The sequence below is a fragment of the Callithrix jacchus genome, chromosome 4 (assembly GCF_049354715.1).
Source record: "Callithrix jacchus isolate 240 chromosome 4, calJac240_pri, whole genome shotgun sequence".
Lineage (NCBI taxonomy): Eukaryota > Metazoa > Chordata > Mammalia > Primates > Cebidae > Callithrix > Callithrix jacchus.
The window spans coordinates 19,584,102-19,611,813 of NC_133505.1; the positions used below are offsets into that span (position 1 = coordinate 19,584,102).

General features: G+C 40.6%; 2 protein-coding genes across 15 annotated transcripts in view; one reads left to right on the plus strand and one right to left on the minus strand.

Moving 5' to 3' along the window:
• ELOVL2 (ELOVL fatty acid elongase 2) overlaps window positions 1-3,108 on the plus strand; it is an 88,288-nt gene extending 85,180 nt beyond the window's left edge. For all 14 annotated transcript variants that reach the window (XM_078368363.1, XM_078368369.1, XM_078368370.1 and 11 more), the window contains one exon: window positions 74-3,108. In XM_078368363.1, coding sequence (XP_078224489.1) covers window positions 74-199 — 126 coding nt within the window. In that variant the 3' untranslated portion in view covers window positions 200-3,108. The remainder of the gene's footprint in view (window positions 1-73) is intronic.
• The window catches only part of SYCP2L (synaptonemal complex protein 2 like), a 110,414-nt gene continuing 83,056 nt past the window's right edge, over window positions 355-27,712 (minus strand). The window contains exons 26-29 of the mRNA XM_054254652.2: window positions 25,568-25,659; window positions 22,747-22,846; window positions 22,597-22,655; window positions 355-538 (exon numbers count right to left, since the gene is read on the minus strand). Of these exons, the coding sequence (XP_054110627.2) occupies window positions 355-538; window positions 22,597-22,655; window positions 22,747-22,846; window positions 25,568-25,659 (435 nt within the window). The remainder of the gene's footprint in view (window positions 539-22,596; window positions 22,656-22,746; window positions 22,847-25,567; window positions 25,660-27,712) is intronic.

Here is a 27,712-nt window from a genome sequence, read left to right on the forward strand (position 1 = left end):
TATGGAACGTAAAAGACAAGGTCTTATTAAAGAATCTTTTCCTTTTTCTCTTCAAAATATACACATCCAACAGACATACCGAAAAAAGCCAATGAAGAAAGATCTGCAAGAGCCACCTGCAGGGAAAGAAGTGAAGAATGGTTTCTCCAAAGCCTACTTCACTGCTGCGAATGGCATGATGAACAAGAAAGCACAATAAAGATGAGTCACAGAGAAAGCACATATACTAGCCTCAGAGATTCGCTTGTTTTAAAGCAAAGACTGGATTGAACGTTACATGTTTTAGGATAAACTAATTTCTTTTGAGTTTATAAATCATTTGTACCCAGAATCTAGTACTATACTGCTATTAGATTAATCTGTTAACTGAATGCTTTGATCAGCATTGAGGTGATGCTGACCTCCAAGGACCTCAGAACTAACTGGTGCAGCTTCTCCCTCCCTCCCACAGACTGAACCTCCGGCCAGAAGCTGTCCTTGTAACGCCTTACATGCATACACAGCCAGGAAACGTGGAGCACTGTTTCTCACAGAAAGTCTTCAAATAAAAAGAGTTTTGTTCAGATGAAAATGTTTAAAACAAAAGGTTAATTATATTCTAAATACAGGGTATGTTCTAATCTATATTGAGCAATAATTGCAAGTGCATAATCATTCCATTTGTTCCTTTAGCAATCGACCCCAGAAAATATTAAAATGGGATCATATACAAAAGATAGAAAAATGTAGCCAAACTACTTTCTCTAAGCCAGAGTCTTGTCTATCAAATGCCCACAACCACTCCTGATTCTAAACTCAGTGATACAGTAATGAAACTGGTATTTCTTTTACTTTAAAGATTAGTTACTCTAAGGAGGAGAAAAATGCTTCTGCCATATTTTCCTAATTTAGGGGCTTTGGATAGGATTGTTCCTCCATTTCCCTAATCAATCATCAGTTCATGTCTCCCGTGCCAGACAGCCTAGGTTACTAAAGACACCATGCACTACACCACGGGCAGTGTACGACTCTGGCTGCCCATTTCCTTTCTGAGCAAGGACTGGAGTCCACTTCAAAATCTTTGAACATACATGGCACTGGAATATGTATAAATCAGAACTAGTGGCGTGATGGGGGCAAAATAGGCACTGAAGTTGTCAACTGTTTTGTCAGTCTATACTTGTGAATATGACCCCAGATACCTGTTGTCACTCTTTGCAGGTTATTTAAGTTTTTGAAGCTGGGAGGAAAAAGATGAAGTAGCTTGGAAAGATTTCAGCACTAAACCATGGGCTGGTAATGAGCCGCGATGAAAAATGCCGGTTTGGCAAACTCAGCACTCCCATTCCCTGCTCAGGTATATCCAGTCTCTACTGAGAAGCAAGCACAAAAGCAGACAAAAGTATTAATGAGTATTTTCTTTCTCCCTAAGTACAGGACCATTACTACTAAACTCTACCAGGAATGGAAACAATATTTTCTGAAGATTTTTTTGAAGACGAATTTTTAAATAAGTTTTTAGGTCCTGACACTGACATCAAATACACACCAGAAAGGCATTTCCACCACTGTCCCCACTCACTACCGTACAGAGTGCCTTTCTGCCTCTTTCTGCTTTTTTTCCCCAATAAGCTCTAGTTTAAAATTTTTCCCTGTTAAAAAAGATTGTACTTTTACTTTATGTAAACTACGCTTCTGAGGATTTGGGCATATTTTTTGAAGGTGCCTAATGCTTAGGATCATCTTGAGGGTGATACACTGCACCTGCGTCCTTCCCTTCTGTGCAGCCAACACATTTCTATTGAACAGATGTCTCCTGTCTAATGCCCCTTCCTCTTCCATTTCTCTCTCTAAATCATTTTCTGAAACTGACTTACTCTACAGTGCTTCATCACCACTTCCATCTCGGATCACCTTATAACTGTACTCACTGTCTTGTTCTCTGCCAGCAATTTATTTTAAAACAAGGGCTAGCTTCAAGCATGACTGTTATGGCTTCTCTATGACAAAACACGAGTTTGACCAAGGAGACAGCCCCTTTGAGAAACTGGACCCTAATTCAGTTTAGGTCTCAAACAGAGGTTAAAATCTCTTACCAAAGTACGTTCCAGGTGAAAATGAGACTTAGAGAAAAGCAGGCTGGTCTAACATGCTTGCTGGTCATCACATTCTTACTTTCCAGTGAGGCCCTGAGGTCTCACTGCACAGCATACCTGCCACTTTGGATGTTTCCATGGGTATCTGTATGGCAAGGAGGGATTGTCCTTCAGCAGACAAAATCAAGCAGCTTTCAGTAAACGGCAGCTTGAAACCTCTCCGATCAAAGTGAAAAATGTGAGTAGTTTATACTTCATACCAATGCCAGGGATTAGAGACAGGTTTCATTCACGATGCATATTTTCAATTTGGTCTTTAATTCAAGAGAAGCTTCATAAAACACATAGAGCCTTAAACCACTCAAGGGCTAATTAAAAAAACAGAGTTATGAAATCTTAGCCACAAAAAAAATAGATCAGGTAAAATTTTAACCTGTTAAGTGTTGTAAACTTCAAAAAACCAAAATGCTTATTTTAATGTGATATTTCTAAAACTACTGAAAAATTAATATTTCTATAACCTATTAAAGAAAAAAAATAGAAAATGTTCTCTCTCAAATTTCCTGTTACCCATAGGAATTAAAACTTATCCGTAAAGCATATCAATTATTCCCTCAGTTTTTTAAATTAACAAAATGGAATGTTAATGGAATTAAACATAGAAATTTTCAAGCCATCAAAATTATATATTGAACTATTTAGTCATGTTGCGGGGTAAAGTCCTCACCCCTACATTAGAGAAATATTTATTTTAAGGCAAAACAGTATTTACTGTGATGGGCAGAACAGCATTTTGTATGTAAGAGTCTGTTTCAGTTCTTTTCAATATTTCCATATTGTTTTGTGAATGTTTCTTGGGGCTCCCTTATTTGGAAAATATGGGTGTCACTTTGTTTTCCTTTGAAAGTAATTATATCTTAAGAACATGGTATCATGAATGGAGTGGACAAGGGAGGCTGGAGAAGCCATTTTTCTTTGTAGATAAAAAGCATTCTCTATGATTGTTGTATAATAAATTGATTTTTACACTAAATGCATGTTGCAGGTTTTATTTGGTTCAAAGAAGTTAAAATGTATGCCTGCACGGTATTCCAAATGACCTATCACTTGGGGGCTATTTTTACAATAAGGCAATGAATTCATTTTAGCAATGAATTTTAGACATTCTTCTCTCGTTTCAGTGAGCATTGTTATTATATCATTACTATTACTTTGTACTCATATACCAAATTAAGCTATTTCAAAAAATAGACATTCACAAGAAAAAGTTCAGATTAGCAGAGGATATAAAGGTGATAATAAACAAATAAATTGCTATATAAAACCACCTGGAGAGGAGCACTAGCTTTGAGGAGAAACGACACTGTGCAATGCCCTGAAACCCAACACTGCCCTTCACAGAGCACCTGCACTGGTAGAGAGGTGGTTAGCCCAGCTCAGGAGGAGATGTAGGTGAGTGAGGCCTGACCGTGAGGATGCCTGGGAGAGTTGAGGGGAGGGGCAGGACCACAGGTTGGCGTTTTGTCAGTGTAGAGAGTACAGTTTTGAACGTGATACTGAGTATAATGAGACACAGGTCCTAAATAACTCTACAAAAGATGTGCTCAAAGTCTGATGACAAAGTTGCTTAAATTGCTGGATAGTGACGGGTGGAGCAAGATAGATTCAGGGAGGGACAGGAGGGAAAGAGGGACTGGGAGAAGACTTTTAACTATCTGAATGGGCGCTAGAGTTTGGGGTGGGAGGCTAGCATTTAAACAGGAGCCTTCTCTGTTATTTTTAATGGTGGGTGGAACTTAAGAAAAATTTCTGTTTAAAAATAAGAGAGAAATTTTATGTCTCTCTGGCAAGCCTAATAACTGTTGTTACAAACTAAACTGCTTACACAACAAGTGTTCACATACATAACCCTCTTAATTCCTTTACGTAAAGAAAACATTCAGCATGTGTTTTTGTTACAGCAGGCTTTCTTCCGAGACAAATTACATTCACATGTTTAAGGAAGAGTTTCTCTCTAGGGCATACAAGGAAATAATCACTCCTAGGAGACTAACTCTAGTCATCTCAGGATTCCTTGACCTTCAGTAAAACATGACTTTCAGTCGTAAGGGGGAAAAAAACTGAAAGCTATTGATTTGTAGGTCATTTTTCCATCTTAAATTGTACTGCAGAACACTGGAATAACACTGAGAGGACAAGGAAATCTGTAATCCAGACCCTCCTTGAGCAATTGGTAAATGCAGTTGTTAGATATAGTGAACTCCAAGTTTGTCTTCAAACAATCAGTGTGTCAGTATGTTCAGCTCTTTTACTCTTTAATTCTTCATTTTAAAGTTTAGCTTCTTATAGTTTCAGTAAACAACCTTTTCTACCAGTTCTAATCAGTAGTTCACATCTGTTCCTCCAGTCCCCTGCTCTATACTGACTCGTCCTGGTCACCTCCTCTGGTCACTTGCCCTGGTCACCTGCTTTGAACTGAGTTACCCCTGGTTAACTGTCCCGTAACTATCCTTCCTGCCAAACTACCCACCCTGCCACTCCAGCTCGTGCCCCTGCTCTCTTTAAAATAGCCAATCAGAATTAGCCTAGACTGTGTGGTCTAACCCTAGCCAATAGGGGAATGTCACAGCAGTAGAAACTACCTCCATCAGGAATAAGAACCACCTCCCCTCCCTTGTCCAGGTGTGCACTCATCATTGTTACATCTGTGAGCCACTCCCTTCTATAAAAGTAAATTGCCTTGCTGAAGAAATTTATAATAAGTGCTAATTCTTTTGTGGCACTGAAAATTTACACATAACAAGGTCATTGTGGATCTTGTGAGCAACCCATCAGGAGCCTGCTCTGAAAGTGTCTGTGACCAAATCACATTTGGTAGGCTGAGGAAGGTGAAGTTTGTCATACATCCCTTGATGTTGCATGTGCCCTAGTCTATGGCTACCTGGACTCCTTGAAATGGGCATTTTCTCTTGTATTTGCCACAATCACCATCACTCCATCACTCATATTTTTTTTTTTTTTGAAACAACCTCACTATGTTGCCCAGGCTGGAGTGCAGTAGCATGATCTCAGCTCACTGTAACCTCTACCTCCTGGGACCAAGCAATTCTCCTGCCCCTCAGCCTCCTGAGTAGCTGGGATTACAGGCATGTGCCACCACTCCCAGCCAATTTTTTTTTTTTTTTTTTTTTTCAGTAGAGACAGGGTTTAACCATATTGGCCAGGCTGGTCTTGAACTCCTGACCTCAGGTGATCTGCCTGCCTCAGCTCCCCAAAGTGCTAGGATTACAGGCATGAGCCACCACACCCAGCCCACTCATCCTTTTTATTCAGCCTATTAACCTGGCTGGCCCTTGAAGGCATTTGAATTTGTGATGCCTACAAATTGTTAAACAACAGAAGGAGAAAGTCTATACAATTTGGCCTGGGCCCATATGATAAACTGAGGAAGATGAACACAGAGTTATTGGTAGTGGCCCTAGAAACAAATGATAGATGTTGCAGATTTCTCTAAAGGATTGAAGCATTCTACATAAGATAGTTCATGTGGAAACAGCTTCTATTCTTTTAAAGCTAGTTTAGACCTATGGAGTTTGATAAACTCTGGAAATAGTTATATTCAGTTGAAAAATTCATCAATCTTGTCCAGTGCGAGGTATCATGGTAGGGATACAGAATGATCCAGATGAAATATCTGTCCTCAGAGTTTATAGTCTAGTAAAGTAGATCAATGTTTAGTTATAAAATAAATATTGAGGCCGGGTGCAGTGGCTCATGCTTGTAATCCCAGCAGTTTGGGAGGCCAAGGTGGGCAGATCACCTGAGGTGAGGAGTTCAAGACCAGCCTGGTCAACATGGTGAAATCTTGGCTCTACCAAAAATACAAAAATTAGCCAGGCGTGGTGGCGCACACCTGTAATCCCATTTACTCAGCAGACTGAGGCAAGAGAATTGCTTGAATCCAGGAGGCAGAGGTTAGAGTGAGCCGAATCATGACACTGCACTCCAGCCTGGGCAGCAGAGCGAGACTCCATCTCAAAAAAAAAAATGTTGCCAGAGAAACATCCCTAAAAGAGGTAATGCCTGAGGTTAGTTTTGATGGGTGAATAATTCAAATAGACTTCAAAGAAAGTAGTGTTTAGAAGCCAAGGAAAAGAGAATATTTAAACAGAGTAAAATGCTGCAAGGCAGCAAGGTGAGCAGCTAGTGAAGGGGAAAAGAAAAGGCACTGAATTTGGTCCCTGGGAGGCAGCTGGCAAATTGCAGGGGGCTTTAGAATGAATGAGAAGTCAAAGAAAAAAAATGTCCAAGCCACATGAAAATCCTTCCTAAGAACTGGGGATGGGAAGGGACGGTGATAGTAGTTGCCGAAAGGGAGGAAGAGCTAAGGGGTGTATGTGTTGAATACCTTCAGGAGCATCTGAGTGACTGCATCTGAGGTGGAAGAGGGGGAAGCAGTAAGAAGCCGGCCCCTTGCTTAGCTCATGAGGCAGGGGCAGGGGAGGCCTCAGATGTGTGTCACCACAGAGGAAAATGCCCAGAACAACATGCTGGTGAGGCTGCAGAGAAAAGGGAACACTTACACACTGTTGGTGGGAATGTAAATTAGTTCAGCCCCTGTGGAAAGCAGTTTGGAGACTTCTCAAAGAACCAAAACCTGAATTACCATTCAACCCAGCAAGCCTACTACTCAGTATCTCCCCAAAGGAAAATAAATTGCTCTATCAAAACGATACCTGCATTCATATGTTTATCCAGCACTAGCCACAATAGCAAAGACACGGGATCAACCCAGGTGCTCATCAATGGTGGACTGGATAAAATAAAATGTGGTATATATACACCATGGAATACTACACAACCATAAAAAAGAATGAAATCACGTCTTTTGCAGCAACATGGAAACAGTTGGAGGCCATTATCCTAAGCAAATCAATGCAGGAACAGAAAACCAAATACCACGTTCTCACTTATAAGTGGGAGCTAAACCTTGGATACACATGGCCATAAAGGGGGAGAGTTGACAATGGGGACTCCAAAAGGCAGGGGTAGGGGGATTGAAAACCTTCCCATTGGGTACTATGCTCACTATCTGGATGACAGGGTCAACAGAAGCCTAAACCTCAGCATCACACAATATACCCTTGTAACAAACCTACACATACACCTCCTGAATTTAAAACTTTAAAAATGTTAAAAACCATAGATTTCAATTGAAACTGAATGATGATCCAGGAAAGAAAAGATGACACTTCCCTAGCATCATCTATGGTGTCTAACAAATCCCCCTGAAAGCAGTCAGAGCCTCGAATCCTGCAAAAAATTGACCTCGGTCTTTTTGTCACAAGAAGAAGGATGGGGAAGGAGTCAGGAGGGGAGGGTGGTTCCTGCAGGCCTGAAGTTACCAGTGCAAAAGCCAGGAGTTCATCTGCTGCCTGAGGGCAAAGCAAATCCCCGGGGGTGTGGCTCAGAGGATGGAAGGTCAGAGCACAGAGAAACACCCGAAATGACAAATGAGGCTGAGGCCACAGATGGCAACAGAGTCTGCTGGGGTAGCTATAGGGCTGTTCCCTGCTACGAGTGAGTCAAAAAGGCAGGGAGCCTGGATGCAGAGCTGGGAACAGGTCAAGACCAGCTTAGTCCCCTGGGTCAGGGCGAGGAAGCTGATGCTGCTCTTATTCCCCAAGAGCTGGCTGTCAGCATCTCCAGGATGCCTCCCAGTCCAGCCCTCTCTCCATGCTGCCTGGAAAAGTGCATCCATTCCCGCATGCTGCCACCCCACCCTGCCTTTCCAGGCCAGGGCAGCTCACACACTACCCAGGCTATTTTCACATTTCTTTGTGTACTTGTTGGACTGATGTCTGTCTTCCCATTAGACTGCTACTCCTTGCAGGCAGGGGCAAAATCACATTGAATCCTCAGCACCTAGCACAGCACATGGCACACAGGAAGTATCCCATAAGGATTCACTGAAGAGGACAATGTTGAGTAGAGCCTCTCAGTGAGTATTTTCAAAGAGATGTCCAAATATCTCAAGCTCATTGTTTTTGCAATTTCCATCAACCCATCCTCAAAATCAGCTTTTTTTTTTTTTTTTTTGAGATGGAGTTTCACTGTTGTTACCCAGACTGGAGTGCAATGGCACCATCTCAGCTCACCGCAACCTCCGCCCCCTGGGTTCAAGCAATTCTCCTGCCTCAGCCTCCTAAGTAGCTGGGACTACAGGCGCGCACCACCATGCCCAGCTAATTTTTGTATTTTTAGTAGAGACAGGGTTTCACCTTGTTGACCAGGATGGTCTCGATCTCTTGACCTCGTGGTTTACCTGCCTTGGCCTCCCAAAGTGCTGGGATTATAGGCATGAGCCACCGCGCCCGGCAAAAATCAGCTCTTTACATCTTACACCTACTAGGGCCTTTCAAATCTCTGTCCCCTCTTTTTCATTCCCAGTCCTACTATTTTAGTTGAGGCCTTTATTGCAACAATAACCTTCCCCAGTGTCTTGAATGCAGCCTTCATACTGCTACCAGATTAGTCTTCCAAACCACTGTGTTCCTGATGTCTTCAGTGGCTTCTTCTCACCTACAGAATAAAGTCCTTCTACTCAAGCTGGCAAAGACACTTTAATCTCAGCCTAGCCAAATTTAATTCCCACCAATACTCCATAGTATAATGGCTTCAAACAAATTCTGCATTTTTCTTCCTCTCTTCTCATTTTCATGATAGCACCTCTTTCCTAATCCTAGAAAAAACCTCCTTCATCCTTCAAGATCTATTCCAAGTGATACCCCTCCTTCAGGAAGCCATCCTGCAAACCCCAACAAAAATGACTTCTCCCTCCTCATAACTCTGATGGCACTCAGTTTACACTTCAACACTTGTCACATACAGCCTTGATTTACAGTGATCTGGGTGTCTTACTCTCCTCTCCAGATGAAGTTCTTCCCAGCTAAGATAGTGTCTTACCCATCCTACCATCCTCCACGTCAGCTAACTCAAGGTTTTGTTGAGAACAGTGCTCAAATATATGCTCATTAGGTACTGAAAGTCATAAATTCTTCAGATGTACTTTAATGAAGACAGGCCAGGTAATGGCACTGAAATCCATATACTCCCAGGTCATGAGAAACTGTGAGGTCTGAACTGGATATACCTAAATGAAATGAAATTAGTTAACCTCATTCATGTTTTTTGATTTAAAAAATAAGTGCTCTTGGCTGGGCGTGGTGGCTCAACACCTGTAATCCCAGCACTTTGGGAGGCCAAAGTGGGAGATCACAAGGTCAAAGTGATTGAGGCCATCCTGGCCAACATGGTGAAACCCCGTCTCTACTAAAAACACAAAAATTAGCTGGGCACGGTGGTGCATGCCTGTAATCCCAGCTACTTGGGAGGCTGAGGCAGGAGAATCACTTGAACCTGGGAGGTGGAGGTTGTAGTCAGCCAAGATGGTGCCACTGTACTCCAGCCTGGCAATAGAGTGAGAATCTGTCTCAAAAAAAAAAATTATAAAGAAAAAAGATGGCAAAATTGAAATTATAGACATTGTTTTAGGCAATATAAACTATAAATTAATAACCTACATAATGTAACTAAGTTTTATTATATCATGAATAAAGTATTCAGTCTGCAGTCTTTGACTTCACTTATCCAGTCACGAACAAAGTTACTTTGCAGATGGCCTTAAATTATGTAGGCTTCATTTTTCCAAAATAAATTCAAACACTCAACTGTTTGTGCAATTGCATGCCCTCAAACTTCATTAGATCATTTAGTAATTAATAACCATGTGGTGAATATTTCTTCTCTGCTAAAGGTGACACTTTCGTTGAAGTGCTGGAGAAATGAGAATATTTGCAGATCAAATGAGACCTCCTAGTAAGTTTATTTTCAAAGCATACCACAGGCTGGGCATGGCGGCTCATGCCAGTAATCCCAGCACTTTGGGAGGCTGAGGTGGAAGGATCACTTGAGCCCAGGAGTTTGAGATCAGCCTGGGCAACATAGCAAGACTCTGTTTCTACAAAAAAAAATCCAGAAACTAGGGTATGGTGTGGTGGTGCACACGGGTAGTCCCAGCTACTCAGGAGGCTAAGGCAGGAGGATCACTAAGTCCAGATGCTGGAGGCAGCAGTGAACTAGGATCTTACCACTCCAGCCTGGGCTACAGAGCAAGACCCTGACTCTAAAAAATAAATAAAAAACCACCATTTTCACCTGTGCTATTTTCATCACCTTCAACTCAAATTTATCCTGTATATACAATTTAATGTACCTCTTGGAGGTATATAAAACTTGAAGACACTTCTCTAACCAAAAAAGTCCATTTTACTTTTATAATTATAAAAAAGCAACACTGCTCCAAGTTGTTTAACATCTTGAAAGTTCTATTAATACTATCTGACCAAATTTTAAAACAAAAGGTTAATTTTTATGAACACATGGATAATAACACAATTGCAAACTACCAACATATATTCCATTTGAACTCGGCAGGTCCCAGGGATGCTATTTGGAGTGGAGGAGTTTGAATGCACACCGAGCACCGAGTGCATACTGAGCACCAAATGCATACCGAGCACCGAAGTCTGGCTAACATGGCCTAAGCCAACAGCAACCTTGCTCTTTTATCTTCCTCTGCAGGCGGCCCAGGCTGGCAGAAAAGGAAAAGGAGAGCAGTAATTACTCAAGGCTGAACTGTCTGTATCTTGGTCCCTAAGAAACCCGTGAGCCAATATGAGCATCACTAGATGCTTTCTAGCCTCCATGTCACTAACTCAGGTATTCAGTGAAGCATCTCACACGGTTGTCAAGCATCTTACATGTCAGTGTCTTCAGTGGAAACTGCCTGGTTATCCTCAGAAATCTCTTCAACACATGAAGATGTACATGCCATCTCTCGATAGTCTAATATAGTAGGTGATTTTGCTGGATGTTGGAGATAAGACAGCTCTTCCTTTGTTATAGCATAAGATGAAGCGGGAGGCCTGGCTTTAGGGGCCACATGAGGAAAACTCCATGTTGTTAATAACCAGATGGGCAATCAGCCCAATTATTATTATTATTATTATTATTTTGAGATGGAGTCTCACTTTGTTGCCAAGGCTGGAGTGCAGTAGCATGATCTTGGCTCACTGCAACATCTGCCTCCCAGTTCAAGCAATTCTCCTGCCTCAGCCTCCCAAGTAGCTGGAATTACAGGTGTGCACCACCACACCCAGCTAACTTTTATATTTTTAGTAGAGATGTGGTTTTGCCACGTTGGCCAGGCTGGTCTCAAACTCCTGACCTCAGGTGATCCACCCACCTCAGCCTCCCAAAGTGCTGTGATTACAGGCATGAGCCACCATGCCCTGCTTATCAGTCCAATCAGATGTTCATGAATAAGAGGTTGGTAGGAGCTGATATCAAATGAAGGAACAGATTCTCCCATCACACCTAAACTTCAGGGTACATGCCTATTGAGAAGAATGGCACAATCACCTGTGCAATGTAAGTTATTTCTCCATTTTTTTCTGTGCGTGGCATGTGTAATTTAATTCAGGCATGACAGACATTTCTAGTTACCTATCCAACACCTGTTTTCCCCCGTTTCCTTACTAACAGAAGCCCCCGCTGTTGGGGAGTGCTGTGACACACACAGTCAAATTTTCACCTCTCCAGATTCCCTGGTAATGAGGGTGAGCCATGTGATCTAGTTCTGGACACTAAGATGCAGACAAAAAAATGTATCAGCTTGGGCTTCCAGGAAAACTGTTTCCCTGATTTAAAAAAGTGGAGAGGGAGCTGGGCATGGTAGCAGATACCTATAATCCCAGTATTTGGGGAAGCTGAGGCAGGAGGATCACTTGAGCCCAGGAGTTCGAGATCAGCCTGGGCAACATAGACCTCATCTCAAAATAAACTAAATAAATTAAAAATGAAAAGAGGGAGGATGTTAACACACATCTTTTACCTTTTACTTTTATTCAACCCTTTCTTCCTGCCTGGGGTATAGAAAAGACACCTAGAGATAGAACAGCCATGCTGTGATTATAAAATCCCAAGTCACACAGAGAGGGGTCAAGCAAAAAGCTCAAAGAACCCAGGTATCTAATGACTAAAGCTGCTAAACCACCAGCCCTTTTGACCACCTTGTTGCTCTTCACAGGGAAAAAAATCAGAGCCCTATTTGATTTAGCTGCCAGAGTCCAATTTCTGTTACATGTGACCAAAAGTAAGATGCACATTTAATTCACATTTAATCCAATTCTCTATTGGAGCTGGGAATTATTCCAATATTCTTAGCCCAGATTAGTCTTTTTTTAATATCCTCTTTTAGTCCTATTTTGATTTGGAGATTTGTTGTTATTGCTGTTTCTTCAAAAGAAAACAGTATTTTTTCCTCTGTAATGTAATTAATTCAAGATAGGTATACAAAGATACTCACTACAAAATTTTAAATAATAATTAAAAATAACCTGGCTGCTCATCATAGGGAAAATATATAAGTTATAGGATGTTTATAAACTATTTTGCAGTTATTAAAAAAAATAAGATCTATTTGCTGACTTAGAGGCGAGTCCTATTTTTATTGCTGAGTGAACAAAGAATAATATATATTTAGCCTATCACTAAAACATATATATAGGCCGGGTGCAGTGGCTCGCGCCTGTAATTCCAGCACTTTGGGAGGCTGAGGTGGGTGGATCACCAGAGGTCAGGAGGTTAAGACCAGCCTGGCCAACATGGTGAAACCTGTCTCTACTAAGAATACAAGAAAGTCACCAGGTATGGTAGGAGGTGCCTGTAATCCCAGCTACTCAGAAGGCTGAGGCAGGAGAATCGCTTGAACCTGGAAGGAGGAGGTTGCAGTGAGCTGAGATTGTGCCACTGCACTCTAGCCTGCGCAACAAGAGCAAAACTCAATCTTAAAACAACAAAATCATATACATATACATGTGTAAATATGTTTATACATTCTGTGTAAGCATCAGAATAAACCTTTGGAAGAATATATTCCCAACTCTCAAGATGTGGTTATCTCTGGATCATGGATAAGAGAAAAGGCTGGAGAGAGGGAAAAAATTTAGCTCTTTATAAACTTCTATGTTGTTTGAGTTTATTACACAAAAGTAATTCCTATCTTTCAATAAGTTGTAAAAACACAGAATGGCCTAAGAAAGAAATTAAATTTACTTTAAATATCACCACACAGAAATAAACCCAGCTGACATTTCTAGAACGTCCATTTATAATCTAGACCTCTTACTTCACGTGCAAGTACATAAATACATGCAAATTCTTGTCTGCTGTAACTGCCCTCCCCCAGCCCGGTTATCTCATTAGTCATTCCTTCTCATCCTCTTTTGCGGGCTTCATCTCCCCTACCTGACTTCAACACACTGGAGTAGCCCAAGAATGTTGTCCTCTCTGTACTGAGTTCCTAGGTCAACTCATTCAGTCTATGTCCAGCCCCCAGCCATGAGCTTCAGTCTCAGATATCCAGGTACACACATGACAATGCCATTCAGATGCTGAAATCACATGTGGAATGTATGTTCTGCATCTCTTTCATATCCATCCTCATCCCCCTCCAGTCAATCAACTGGACCTTTCCCAATCTCCCCCACCTCCCTAAGTGACACCAGTTTCCACCCAGTTGCTCAAGTCCCAAACCTAGAAGTTGTCCATGATCCTGCCTTTTCCCACCTGTCACATCCAAGCCATCAGCAATCCTTCCAGATCCTTCTCTACTGCCCACATCATCCAATTCTTCACCCCAAAACACACATGCCTTTGAAAATAGCCCTTGGACTATTACCCATTCACTGCAATTGGAATAAAATCCAAACTCCTTACCATGGTCTATAAGGTCCTGGGTTATCCCACCATCCCTACCCACACCCCTCCTAACTTCACCTTATGTACTCTGCCCTTGCTCCTTCTACTGGGCCCTCCCTAAATTCTTAGACTATACTAAGTATATTAGTATATTAATATACCTAACCTCAGAACATCTGCCTGGGCCATGCCCTCTGAAATGGACTTCCTCAGCCTTCCTTGCTGCTGGCTTCAGCTCAACCTTCAGATTTCACCTCCAACGTCACTTCCTTAGAGAGGTTCCACTTGACCTTACCTCCTCCCATGCTGTGAGTCTTTCTCATATCCATAGTGTTTTCCTTCTTAGCACTAGCATGAATTCTCATGTTTCCTTTATTACCACCACTCAACCCTATAGTACATACACCATGAGGTCAGGGACCTTGTGGATATTGTTCTACCCTAGCAACTAAGACAGTCTCTGGCACCCAAAAGATTTAGCTGTTTATTGAGTAATGAGCATACACATACTCTTGTAACATTTCATACTAGTGAAACCATGTTATATATGCCACTTTGCGATTTTTCCTCTCTAAGGAAGTGACGTTGGAGGTGAAATCTGAAGGTTGAGCTGAAGCCAGCAGCAAGGAAGGCTGAGGAAGTCCATTTCAGAGGGCATGGCCCAGGCAGATGTTGTTAAACATTTTCTCAAGTCAGTGTCATCTAAATCTTTCTTTGTAATGGCTACCTGGCATATCATATGACTGTATTTAGCTGAGCATCTAGGCACTTTCCATTATCTCCCTATTACGATCAAGTTTGTAATATATATTATTGCACGTATCTTTGTACATGTCCAATTTCATCCTTAAGATAATTTCCTAGAAGTGGAATTATCTGGTCAAAAATAACAAAGCACAGTCTTGGACATGAAAGCAGTTTTTTTAAAAAAAATCATCTACTTCATTTACTCTCAAGTTAAAATTAAACCAAATCCATGTTTTGCAAAAATAATTACTATACTCTTCAAGGTAAATAGAATTACATCCTTATAAAAATATACTTGGATATGAAGTCTGCTTACAAAATCTACTTTAGACCTCTAAATTGAAGGAAATCCCCAAGTGGATATCTGCATAAAAAGCCCTGTTATTAAATGCTGTGGGAATGAACAAAATAAGATTCAAAGAATTCAGCTGGGTAAGAGGGTTGCTATCCTTAAATAGACTGCATCCAAGAACAGAATAGTTGGTGGTTGTCTCACACATTCCATCCTTATTTACTCTGTGAGCCTCCACGACTGTACCAGAATACTCACGAAGTGGTAGCACCATGAGCTGATGGACCATCAGCAAAGCAGAGGGCTCTCAGTGATAACTATAAACTCCCTCCTTTGAAAATCTCAGTCAGTTCCATTGGTCTCAAATCCCCTTGCTTTAGTGGCTGCTGAAAGACAGTCATCATCACCCACACCCTCACCTGATACTATGTGTACATGTCCTCCTGAACCCAGTCTATCTACTGCTCTTCCCTGCCTTCCACACTCCCTGAGGTCTTCCTCTCCTGCCTCTACAATTCAGTCTGTCAGCAGCAAAAAATATCCTCAGCCTCTTCAGAAGAAAATATTTCCTCTCCTCTTTAACTAAAACATGGTGGTTTCTGAAGGTACCACCTCCCCTGACATCCTGACTCAACTAAAAGCTTTTTTTTCCTCTGATACTCCATGACTTCCTGGCCAGGCAGAGGGGTAGCATTCTCCTTGCTCCCCAGTGCCACACGTGGGCATGACTCTGTCTCTCATAGAAACCTCCCTGCTGATGTTTATGTCATCCATCTGCATTCTACTATCAACCCCCTGGCCCCTTTGTCCATTGGCCCCTGGTTTCTATCAGGTTAGCAGTAATTACAACACTGTCACAAACTATCTGCTTTCAAGCTCTGGCTTCTTGGTTCTTCAACTCCTTCCCTCCTCTAGTAGTTTCTTCAGTGCCACCACAGCTATGTGCACCCAACCTATAGTCATCACAGACGTTTTGTTTCTCAACATCCCACATTCTGACCACATCTTCCTGGCCTGTCGCCATCACTTATTCTCCTACCTTACCTAGACAATTTTATCCACTGGAACTGACAACCATTGACCCCCCTAAGAACTGGCCCATCAAAGAAATTGGCTTCAATTTCTCCTTCCCAATCAGGCTTAGGGGGTATCACTCTAACAACTCCTGAGCAAACATCCTCAATTTCTTGGACTGAGATTCCCTCTGGATCCGGCAAAACCGCTCCCCGACAGGAAGCCTACTCTCTACTTTATTTACAACTGAATCTGGGCAGAACTTTGAAAAAAGTAATTCAAGAAAGTTGATAAAGTTCACTTAAGTTTAACATTATAAACCTCAAAAGGGCACTTCAGGACAACCAGAAATTACTAGAATCAGCACAATGCTAAATAGGAAGAACACAAATTATCGCTAATGATCTTAAATGTTTTACAATTAAGTTCAGTGTTGTTGCAGACTTTCCATCCCTAGTTTCCTAAGAGTCTTACTGCTGATTGGTTGGATTTTACTTGTGAATGGGTGCTGAATTTTTATCAAATGTGTTTTCTGAATTCACTAGAATAAGTATGTGGTTGTTCTATGGATAAAGTAAAAATAAATTAATAGATGCTTAAATGTTAAACCATCCTTGCATTTATGATATCCATCTACTTTTAATGGTTTTTCTTTTTTTCTCCTCTTACACACACATGCACACACACACACACACACACACACACATGACTAACACTGGTGGAGTATGTTTGCTAAATTTTTTAGCATTTTTGTATTTATGTTCATTTGAGACTGATCTATAATTTTCTTATGATTGTCCTTGTTCTGCTTTGGTATCAAGGTAATAGAAGCTTCCTAAAATACAGGGGAGCTTTCCTTTTGCCCTCCCTTTCTTGGAATCATTTGTATATGGATTACTTATTCCTTATAAATTTGATAAAACTTATATTAAAATGTCAGAATCTGATGTATTTTTATAAACAAAAGATGGGCTTTTTATACTACCAATTTAATTATGATTCTTAAGTAACTTTTGGTAATGCATATTCATCTAGGAAATTGTTCATTTCATCTAAGTTTTCAAATTTATTGACATATTGCTGTTTCTAATATATTCTTATGCTTTTTAAGGCCTCTATGAATTGCTTATTTCTACATTTCATTCCAACTTTCAGTTGTGCCATCTCTATCATTTTATTTTCTTGGTAAGTCTAAAGTGGAAGTTTGTTTATTGCATCTAGTCTTTCTAAAGAACCAAGTTTGGTTTTACTCCTCCTATGATTTCCACACTTTCCATTTTGTTTATTTCAGATTTGAAACTCATTAATAACCCACTTCTAATTGCTTTGGACTTGTACCAGTACTTTTTTTTCTGATTTGTTTTTCAATCATGTTCTATCTACTTTTTGCCTTCTCCTTGTCTGTATACATTAGACTCAGTTTGGTCAGGTTTCAAAAAATAACCCTGCTGGGGCTTTGAAAGTGCTAATTTACTAATTTAGGAAAAATTACTTTACTAATTTAGGGAAAATTGACATCTTTATGTTATTCTGTCTCCCATCCGTTGGTCCTGATTTTATGATAATACATTTAGAATTTCATGATTAAGCAGAAAACTGGCTTTTGGAGTGAGATTTATCATACTACAGAGTAACTAGTTACTACTATTTTGTTAGGTTTTATGTAAATTCAAAAACAGATGTAGAATTTTCAAATGCTTTTGGAAATAAGGACAATCATAATTATTTTTCTCACTAGATCTTTTAGTAATTAATATATTACTAGATTCCTTAATATCAAACCATCTTTGCCTTCCTGGACTAAATCTCACTTGGTCATGACATACTATTCCTTTAATATCCTGCTAAATTCTGTTTGCCAACATTTTATTTAGAATTTTGGCATGGTTATTTTATTATTATTCTTTTCATTATTTTTGAGATGGAGTCCTGCTCTGTTGCCCAGGCTGGAATGCAGTGGCATAATCTCAGCTCACTGCAACCTCTGCCTTCTGGGTTCAAACAATTCTCCTGCCTCAGCCTCCTGAGTAGCATGAATAACAGGTGCCTGCCCACCCCATGCCTGGCTAATTTTTGTATTTTTAGTAGAGATGAAGTTTCACCATGTTGGCCACGCTGGTCTTGAACTCTTGACCTTAGGTGATTCACCTGCGTCAGCCTCCCAAAGAGCTAGGATTACAGGCATGAGGCACCACGCCTGGCCTAGAATGATTATTTTAAGTGAGATTGATATGTACCTCTCTTTGCAATGTTTGTTGCATTTTGATATTGTAACGCAAGATTGATTTAAAAATTAGGAAACTTTTATTCTTCTATGTGCTAGAATGTTTGAGCAGCACTAACACTATCCTTTTAAAAAGCTAGTAGAATTCCTCTGTGATGTAATCTGGATCATATGCATGTTTGTAGGGTACTTCTTTGACAACTTTGTCTCTCTTCTATGAAGATTTTTCTGCTAAGGTTTCCCATCTATTTAGAAGTCCATTTGATTAAACTGTATTTTCCCAGAAAATTGCCCAGTTACTCCAGGTTCTCATCAAAACTTGGATGTGCACAGACATCTGAAAGTTAAAATGTTAAGTAAACTGTAGTTCCTGCTTGACCCACATATTCCTTCCACTCTGAAGCTTCCTTATCTAATGGGCAACAAACACCATCCATCTCATTGCATAAGACAGAAACCCAGGAGACTGACTTCATTCTTCTTCCGTTACCTATTGCTTCCAGCTCTCAGCAATTTATTAACTGTAGCTCCAAAATATATCTGAAATCTCTCTATTTCTCACCACCTCCACTGCTTGCTTAAAAACACCATCTTGGACCCAAAAGCTTTCTGGTTGAACTCTCCTCTCCCAGTCTTCATTCCTCCCATCAATTCTTAACATAACAGCTAGAGTAATTTTCTTAAAATATAAATCATGTTAGATTACCCTAATCTATTCCTAGATTATTTTGTGTACTTGTACACCCATTATTTTGTATACTCATATCTATTGCTAGATTAGGGTAATCAATGCCTTCACAAAAAAACCTGTATATTTACTTTAACTCTTAGTATAAAATTCAAACTCCTCAACATGGTCAATGAAGCCTTGGATCAAACTCCTCAACATGGTCAATAGAACCTCATTGAGGGTCTATCATGCTCCCAGCTTCACCTCAAATAACTGCCCTCCTTGCTGTTTCTCAAAGATGACCCCACCTGACCCTGTGGCTTTAAACCACAAGTCTAGTTTCTTCTTATTCTGAAACCTCATGTTAAATGTCATTTCCTCAGAGAGACCTTTGATGAGCAACGTATCTTAAGTCGACACTTCATATCCCTGCTCTCGCCTTGTTAATATCCCTCAAAGCATTTATTTACTTGTCATTATTTTATTTGCCATTTTTCTATTTCCCTTCAAAAAACGTATCTTTTAATGGGTTTGCCTCCACTAAACAAGTTCGTGTGTTAACCACTGAACAGGCTGAACAAAACCTAATCTAAAAATCTGATATCCAAAATGCTCCAAAATCTGAAATTTTAAAAATATCAATGGGACACTCAAAAGAAATGTTCACTGGAGCATTGTGAATTTCAGATTTTTGGACTAGGGATGCTCAGCCAGTGCATATTCCAAAATCCAGAACATCTGAAATCTGAAACACTTCTGGTCTAATGCATTTTGGATGAGGGATACTCACCCTGTATCTCTATGTCCATCATAGTGATTGATGCAGGGTAAGCATTCAGCCATAAACTCTTACTGAAGGAACAACCCAGACCCAAAAGGATAATTTCTAAGATGGGAGAAATTGCTATAAAGGAGAAGCTCCACTGCAGAGATGTCATATGAACAAAGCATTATCTTTTAGAGCTTGGCACCCGTCCTAACTCCAATTCACATCCACTGAACAATGCAAATCTTTGCACCTACCTGAGAGATGCAATCATAAAACCAGGCTTTGACTTTCCTTATGAAGGGTTAGTTGGATTGAGCCTGGAAGAAATTGATCCATCTCTTATTATACTCACATTAGACAATTTAAAAACAAGAACATACATACATCCACATATCAGAGTTATTTCGCAGACCATTATATCACAGACTATTATAACTCACATATCAGAGTTATTTCACAGACAATATATTACATTACATTATAGACAGCAACAACCCAGGATATTAACATAAGAGATTAACCTGTTCACTTGATTCTATTTTATGCATTCTCTCTGTCAGTACCACTGGCCCACAACATATGCAGAGGTATTTCATGCGCACCATCAAAGCAGTGAATCCATAACTCCTTGTAGTTCTAAGCTAGGGGCTTGAAATAATCCAGACTGAGGGATGTTCTTTTCATTTCAGCAGCGAAACACATAGGCCATCACTGACATGAAAATGTAAGAACAGATGAGGGATACCTGTTTGACCCTGACTGAGGTTTGCTAACCTCTTGCAAGGCCCTTGCCCATCAAGCACTCAGCCCAGGGTCAGGCACCCACAAGCACTCAGTGTGAGCTAAGAGAATCACCATCATCCCTCATTGGCAAACAAGAGGGAAGTTTTTGTAGGTGTTTGGAAGAGAAAAGAACAAATGCAGAAGCCCGAGGCAGGTATATTGAGGAGATTGATGTTCTTTAAGGGATTCTAAATTCACACAGGGGCCTGTTATCAAAGGGAGATGAATGCAATAGTAAGTAGTATCTTACAGTGTCTGAAGAGACAGTTGCCTAAAATTGGGGGTTTCAGTCAAAATAAACGAATCCCTCAGGTTTCAGAAGACTAGGGGATATAATCATCTCTAGTGCTTCACCCAGTGGCTTTTTATCAGCTGTTCTCAAAGTGTGCCTGGGGAATCCCTAAGAAACCAAAGGTTCTGTGAAGTCAAAATTATTTTGGTAATAATGATAAAAACATTAAGACATTATTTGCTTTTAAAAGTCTTACTCCCTCAAAAATATATAGTGGAATATCTCAAAGTCTACATGACTCACAAGAGATTCAACTCAGAAACAGGTAAGAGAATCCAGCCAGCTTCTATTAAGCCAGACATTAAAGAGATTTGCAAAAACATGAAGTAATGCTATTCTCCCCACATGCTTTTTGCTGTGAAAAGTCTAGCTATTTTTCATAAAAATGTGTTATTTAATCAACATGAAAAGGTTTATTTTAAAATAAATATATTTTTAAAAATCGGTCTCAATTTTTAATATGAAAAATATTCACAGATAGAACCCACATAAGCAAAAGCTCTTTGGGAACACTCAATAAATGTTAAACATGCAAAGAGGTCCTGATTCCAAGACCTCGGAGAACCATCACAACCAACCATAGGTATTAAGTGAAGACAGTTTCAAAGGTGCCATCACTTTAACTATACATAATGCAAGGTGGAGGGAGACGGTGTGTGAGGGATTGTGGGAATGGTCCATATAGTCATCATCATTAACTGTATTAACTGGAGTAAAAGGCATGGTTAACTCCAATTCGAAAAGTTTTTTTTTTTTTTGCTTTGAAATATACACATGACCAGAAGAATATCCTTCCCAAAAGCATGCGACTTGAATTTCTGTAAAAGCAGCTGGTTCTCAATTGGAAGATAAAGCTTTAACTACTATAAATTTATATATGGACTTTTTTTGATTATTCGAGTGAGACAAGAACACTAGAATTTTCCTGCAGGGCAGAGGAGTCCACACTTCACCCTCCCCTTCTTCGGGCTCTAGAAGATTGGACGATATCCCAAATGGATAGAAAGAGCAGCCCCAGAGGATGCACTGATGAATTACAGTGCAGGGAGCTGTAGCAGGATCAACCCATTTGTTGTTTTAAAAAATGTGTAAATGAGTTAAATACATTTTATGCATATTTGTATTAGATATATACTAATATATATAATACATATTTGTATTAGATATATACATATTATATATACATATACTCATATTTGTATTAGATATATACTGAGTAAAATAAATAGAATATAGTCTATGAAAAGCACAATTTGATATGTAACTGAAAATCAACTGTTTACTTAGAAACCTAAACATTTTTCTCAAAATCTAATCACTTTTAGTTTTAAAAATACTGCTTAAAAATAAAACAATCGGCAGGGCACAGTGGCTTACGGCTATAATCCCAGCACTTTGGGAGGCTGAGGTTGGCGGATCACAAGGTAGGAGTTCATGACCAGCCTGGCCAACTTGGTGAAACCCCGTCTCTACTAAAAATACAAAAATTAGCCAGGTGTGGTGGTGTGTGACTGTAATCCCAGCTATTCAGGAGACTGAGGCAGGAGAATCACTTGAACCCGGGAGGTGGAGTTTGCAGTGAACTAAGATCGCACCAGTGCTCTCCAGCCTGGGCAATAGAACAAGACTCAGTCTCAAAAAGTAGAAAATTAAAAAAAAAAAATCAGGATTTTTAAGAAACAGAAATTTGGATGACACTATTAGGCTTTTCAAGATTTACGCTTCTTATCCGATATCGTCAGCTGCACTCTATCCTCAGGGAAATGCTACAGAAGCGGCTGGTTCAAATGATGCAGTTATTCCACTAGTTATGTGTGTTCTACCATCACCAACCGTCCATTCTCTAGCTAAAACACTACCTTATACTTCAACCAAGATTTTTCTAGAAAGAACACCTTTTAACTTACCTCAGCATTTGCAGATCACAGAAAGCTTTCAGATCAGCAGACTGTTTCTCCCAGAATTCCTAAGATTGAACAAAAGTTTTGTTTAAGTTAGCGTTATTTTTCCCTGGAAAGATCCAAAGTCAGAACATGTTCCAAACAAAAAGAACTTACCAGAACCTCCTCCTCAAGGTGTTCCAAGGCCTGAATATCCTTCTTAAGAGTGCTCAACTCTTGAAGAACCAAATTTTGAAAGCACTCTAGTTTATTGAGTCTAATAAACATAAAAGCAGTAAACATCATTGGGACAGCTTGGATGTGATGACAGACATTCTTAATAAGTCATCTGATTACGATACTTCAGATTCTTCTCCAGACATTTCTTGTCATGAGAACATGTGGTGTCTCCCTTCTCTTCTCTTCACTGACCCTGGCTGCTCATCCTCAACCTGGAAACCTCACTATATAAACAACTCTCGGGTGTCTTTCTTCTTCTTCTTCTTTTTTTTTTTTTTTTTTTTTTTTTTGAGATAGAGTTTCATTCTTATTGCCCAGGCTGAGTGAGAGTGCAATGGTGCTATCTTGGCTCACTGCAACCTCCACCTCCTAGGTTCAAGCGATTCTCCTGCCTCCACCTCCAGAGTAGCTGGGACTACAGGTGCATGCCACCACATCCAGCTAATTTTTTTGTATTTTTAGTAGAGACAGGGTTTTACCATGTTGGCCAGGCTGGTCTCTAACTCTTGACCTCAGATGATCCCGCCTGTCTCCTAGGACTCCCAAAGTGCTGGGATTAGAGGTGTGAGCCACCATGACCAGCCTCAGGTCATCTTGCAACAGCAGCATGGAGGAAGCTGAGGTTTTTTTTTAGTAGAGAACAATAGGACAGATGACTCCAGGGAAGATAAGGCTGAGGCTCCCCATCCCTTCCTACCTTCCACTTGCTCCCCATTCTCTTGCATTAAGCTGGCCCTGAAAGCTTGTGGTCAGGTATGGGCTAATACACTCTTCTCCCACATCTACATTTCAGCTTTAAAATTTCTAAGAGTCGCTATTCTTTGTCTACTTGTCATCTTTGCTTATTTGTTAATTTTCTTATTTGCTTGCTTTTAGTTTGTCTTCTCTATTCTTGCTACCAAAATGCCACTGAATTTCATACTTAAAAACAGTTAAAAGGGTAAATTTCATGTTATGTGTATTTTACCACAGTAAGAAAACACCATACACACATTTGCACGTGCACACACACGCACACCCTTATGACTATGTAACAAGAAATACAAAGGTGCCAGGATCTCAGAGGGATGAGGAAGGGCAGTGGAGGGATGGGTTTCTGTAGTGATTCGAGTTAGGTTAAGTGCTATTCATCCTACTTCATCCGTGGTACAGCATGTGTCATTTGACCTCTCTGTTAGGTCAAATGTTTCATGAAGAGCACCTAAAACTCATCCTCACCTCACTCTCAAACCAATCACAGGGTCTGGCATCCGACATTACTCAGTGTGCATTTGCTGAATGAATACACAGGTAAGTGTGCACCCCTGAAAGATCATGGGAATGCCACAAATCCAAAGTCCTTCATGGGCTTGCCTGAACATTCAAAGGACATCGCATGCATACTAGACTTTGAAAAATAGTAAACATTTCTATTCAAATAATGTATTCCATCCTAAGAAACTTTCTGTCTCAGTTAAGCAAATCACTCACCATTCTTTTCTTCCCTTCCTTCATTTGCAGGCCATTCTCTCCCCAAGGAACAACGTCTACTTTTACCTTCCCTGTGCCATTCAAATCTTTGTTTATAAACCTCACTCAGGAAGCACTTCCATGGTAATCACTCTGACTGAATTCGAATCACTACAGAAACCCATCCCTCCACTGCCCTTCCTCAACCCTCCAAAATCCTGGTACCTTTGTATTTCTTGTTACATGGTGATAAGGGTGTGTGTGTGTGTGTGCACATGCAAATGTGTGTATGGTGTCTTCTTACTGTGGTAAAATACACATCACATAGAATTTACCCTTTTAACCATTTTTAAGTATAAAACTCAATGGCATTAAGTACATCCATGTTTTGCAACCATCGTCACTATCCATTTCCAGAACTCTTCCATCATCCCAGACAGAAACTCTGTAACCATTAAACAACTCTGACTGGGCGCGTGGCTCACGCCTGTAATCTCAGCACTTTGGGAGCCCAAGGTGGGTGGATCACCTGAGATCGGGAGTTTGAGACCAGCCTAACCAACATGGAGAAACGCTGTCTCTACTAAAAATACAAAATTAGCCAGGCATGGTGGTGCATGCCTGTAATCCCAGCTACTAGGGAGGCTGAGGCAGAAGAATTGCTTAAACCTTGGAGGTGGAGGTTGTGGTGAGGCGAAATCGCACCACTGCACTCCAGCCTGGGCAACAAGAGGGAAACTTCATCTCCAAAAACAAAACAAAAAAACACAAAAAACTCCACCTTTCCCTAACCTTCAGCAACCTCTGTTGCACTCTCTGCTTCCATGCATTTGACTATTCTAGGTACACCTTACATAACTGGAGTCATATAATATTTGTCCCTGTTTATCTGGCTTCTTTCCTTTAGCATAATGATTGCAAGGTTCATCCACGGTATAGCATGTGTCAGAATTTAACTCTTCTTTAAGGCTAAATAACCGACCATTGTTTGGATATAGCATATTTCATTTATCCAGCAGTTTAAACACATATATCCATGCTTGCCTTGTCTTCATAATTGGATAATAAATTTTTTAAGAACAGCATTTTAGTATCACAGTAGACCATGAGGAGGCTTAAGAAGGACCATCTAGTTCAAACCCTTATTATATGAATGAAGAACCGGAAACGCAGAAGGGTTAAATGATGCATCAATCCTCACAGCTGCTCAGGCCCCAACTCCTCAGGGCCTCAGCACAGTGATCATGAGATGAACATTGCTGGTGAGTCAGCATACTTCCATGGCCTTGTTTTGAAATCTAAGACTTACCTGTACAGTTGTATCTGGTTTAAAAGTTTTATTAGGCAATCCAGTGCTTTCTTTGCATTTTCTGAATTAAGTGGACTCTTTCTGCACCTAAGCTAGACCGTAACAACAACAAAATGATCACATTTGGGTTAAATATAATTACATACGTCAAGGGTATTCTTTGTGTTAAAAAGATGCTGCTGGTACATAATAACATTCATAGCAAACGTGAGTGCTAGACAAGTGTGATCAGGCATCATCCTACACACCTTTCAGGTAGTATGCCGGGTTCAGTACCAACACAGAACAAGCTAAAATAGAAGAGTTTATACTCACGCTACCTGATACAGTTGGTCTATTTGCCCCCACTCAAATCTCATGTTGAAACGTAATCCCTGATGTTGGGAGTGAGGCCTGGTGGGAGGAGTCTGGGTCATGGGAGTGGATTCCTCATGGCTTGGTGCCGTCCTCACAATAGCGAGTCACGACACCTGGGTTGTCTGAAAGTGTGTGGCACCTCCCGCCCCTCGCTCCTCCTCTCCCTATGTGACACTCCTGCTTCCTCTTGGCCTTCCACCATGAGTAAAAGCTCCCTGAGGCCTCCCTGGAAGCCAAGCAGATGCCAGTGCCATGCTTCCTATACAGCCTGCAGAACCTTGAGCTAATTAAACCAGTTTGTTTGCTTTTTTTTTTGGAGAGTCTTTCTCTGTTGCCCAGGCTAGAGTACAGTGGTACAATCTCAGCTCACTGCAACCTCTGCCTCCCGAGTTCAAGCAATGGCCTCAGCCTCCTGAGTAGCTGGGACTACAGGCACATGCCACCAGACCCAGCTCATTTTTGTATTTTTAGTAGAGATGGGGTTTCACTATATTGGCCAGGTTGGTTTTGAACTCTTGATCTTGTGATCCACCTGCCGCAGCTTCCCAAAGTGCTGGGATTACAGGTATGAACCACCACCTCACCCAGCCAAACCTTTTTTTTTCCCCCATAAATTATCCAGTCTCAGGGATTTTTTTAATAGCATTTCAAAAATGGCCTAATATATTACCAGTACATATAATGAATACTATGAATAAATTTATATTACAAATTGGCTTACACTGGTATCACAGAAAATAAGACTCTGGAGATCTAAGTTGGTTAAATGAATGTTGGTTAGAGTAACATGGTTTTCTCAAATAAGTCACTGGGGATTTATAAATAATGGGACAAAAAAGGAGAAGGCTGAAATGCTTCCAATATTTATCCTGTAGACGAGATTATGGGATGGGCTGTATGTAAAGTGTCTCAAAGTTCTGCCACCACTCAGCTGACCACCAACCTACAGTCCACCTCCATGTTTGTCTCAGATTCCTCTCCTTTAAAAAAAAAAAAAAAGAGAGACAGTTCTTGCTCTGTTGCCCAGGCTGAAGCACAGTGGCATGATCATAGCTCACTGTAACCTTGAACTGCTGGACTCAAGGGATTCTCTTACCTCAGCCTCCTGAGTAGTTGGGACTACAGGTGTACGTCACCATGCCCAGTACACCTGATTTTTAAAAGCATTTTATGTAGAGACAGGGTCTCGCTATGTTGCATGGACTGATCTTGAACTCCTGGCCTCAAGTGATTCTCCTGCCTTAACCTCCCAAAGTGCTGAGATCTACAGGCATGAGTCACCGTGCCCCGCCCCAGACTCCTCTCTAGTCCACTCGGTTCCCTCCTTCCCCTTCTCCTTGCCTACTACTGTAATCAAATCATTGCTTTCTGGTAGTTCAGTTATCTTAAGATGCTGCCAATGAAACCAAACCATCAGTATGATGTATATAAGGTCCACTTGGTCCCGGGGGGGCAAATGGACATGGAATTTGCCATTTGTCTTATAAATACAAACCACAATTCACAAAGACACTGAAATCAGTGACCACAGCTATGACAAATCCCCCCCATCCCCAAACACTCAGGAGCATCTTCACATATGAAGGTTAACAACAGCATTGATAAATAATATGAACTTGTTACTTTCAATTCATAATGAGCTAGCTTTTCTTTCTTTCTTCTTTTTCAGCTTTGTTGATGTACAATTGACAAATAAAAATCAGGCCAGGTCGGTGGCTCACACCTGTAATTTCAGCTATTTGGGTAGCTGAAGCAGGAGGATCACCTTAGGCCAGAAATGTAAGACCA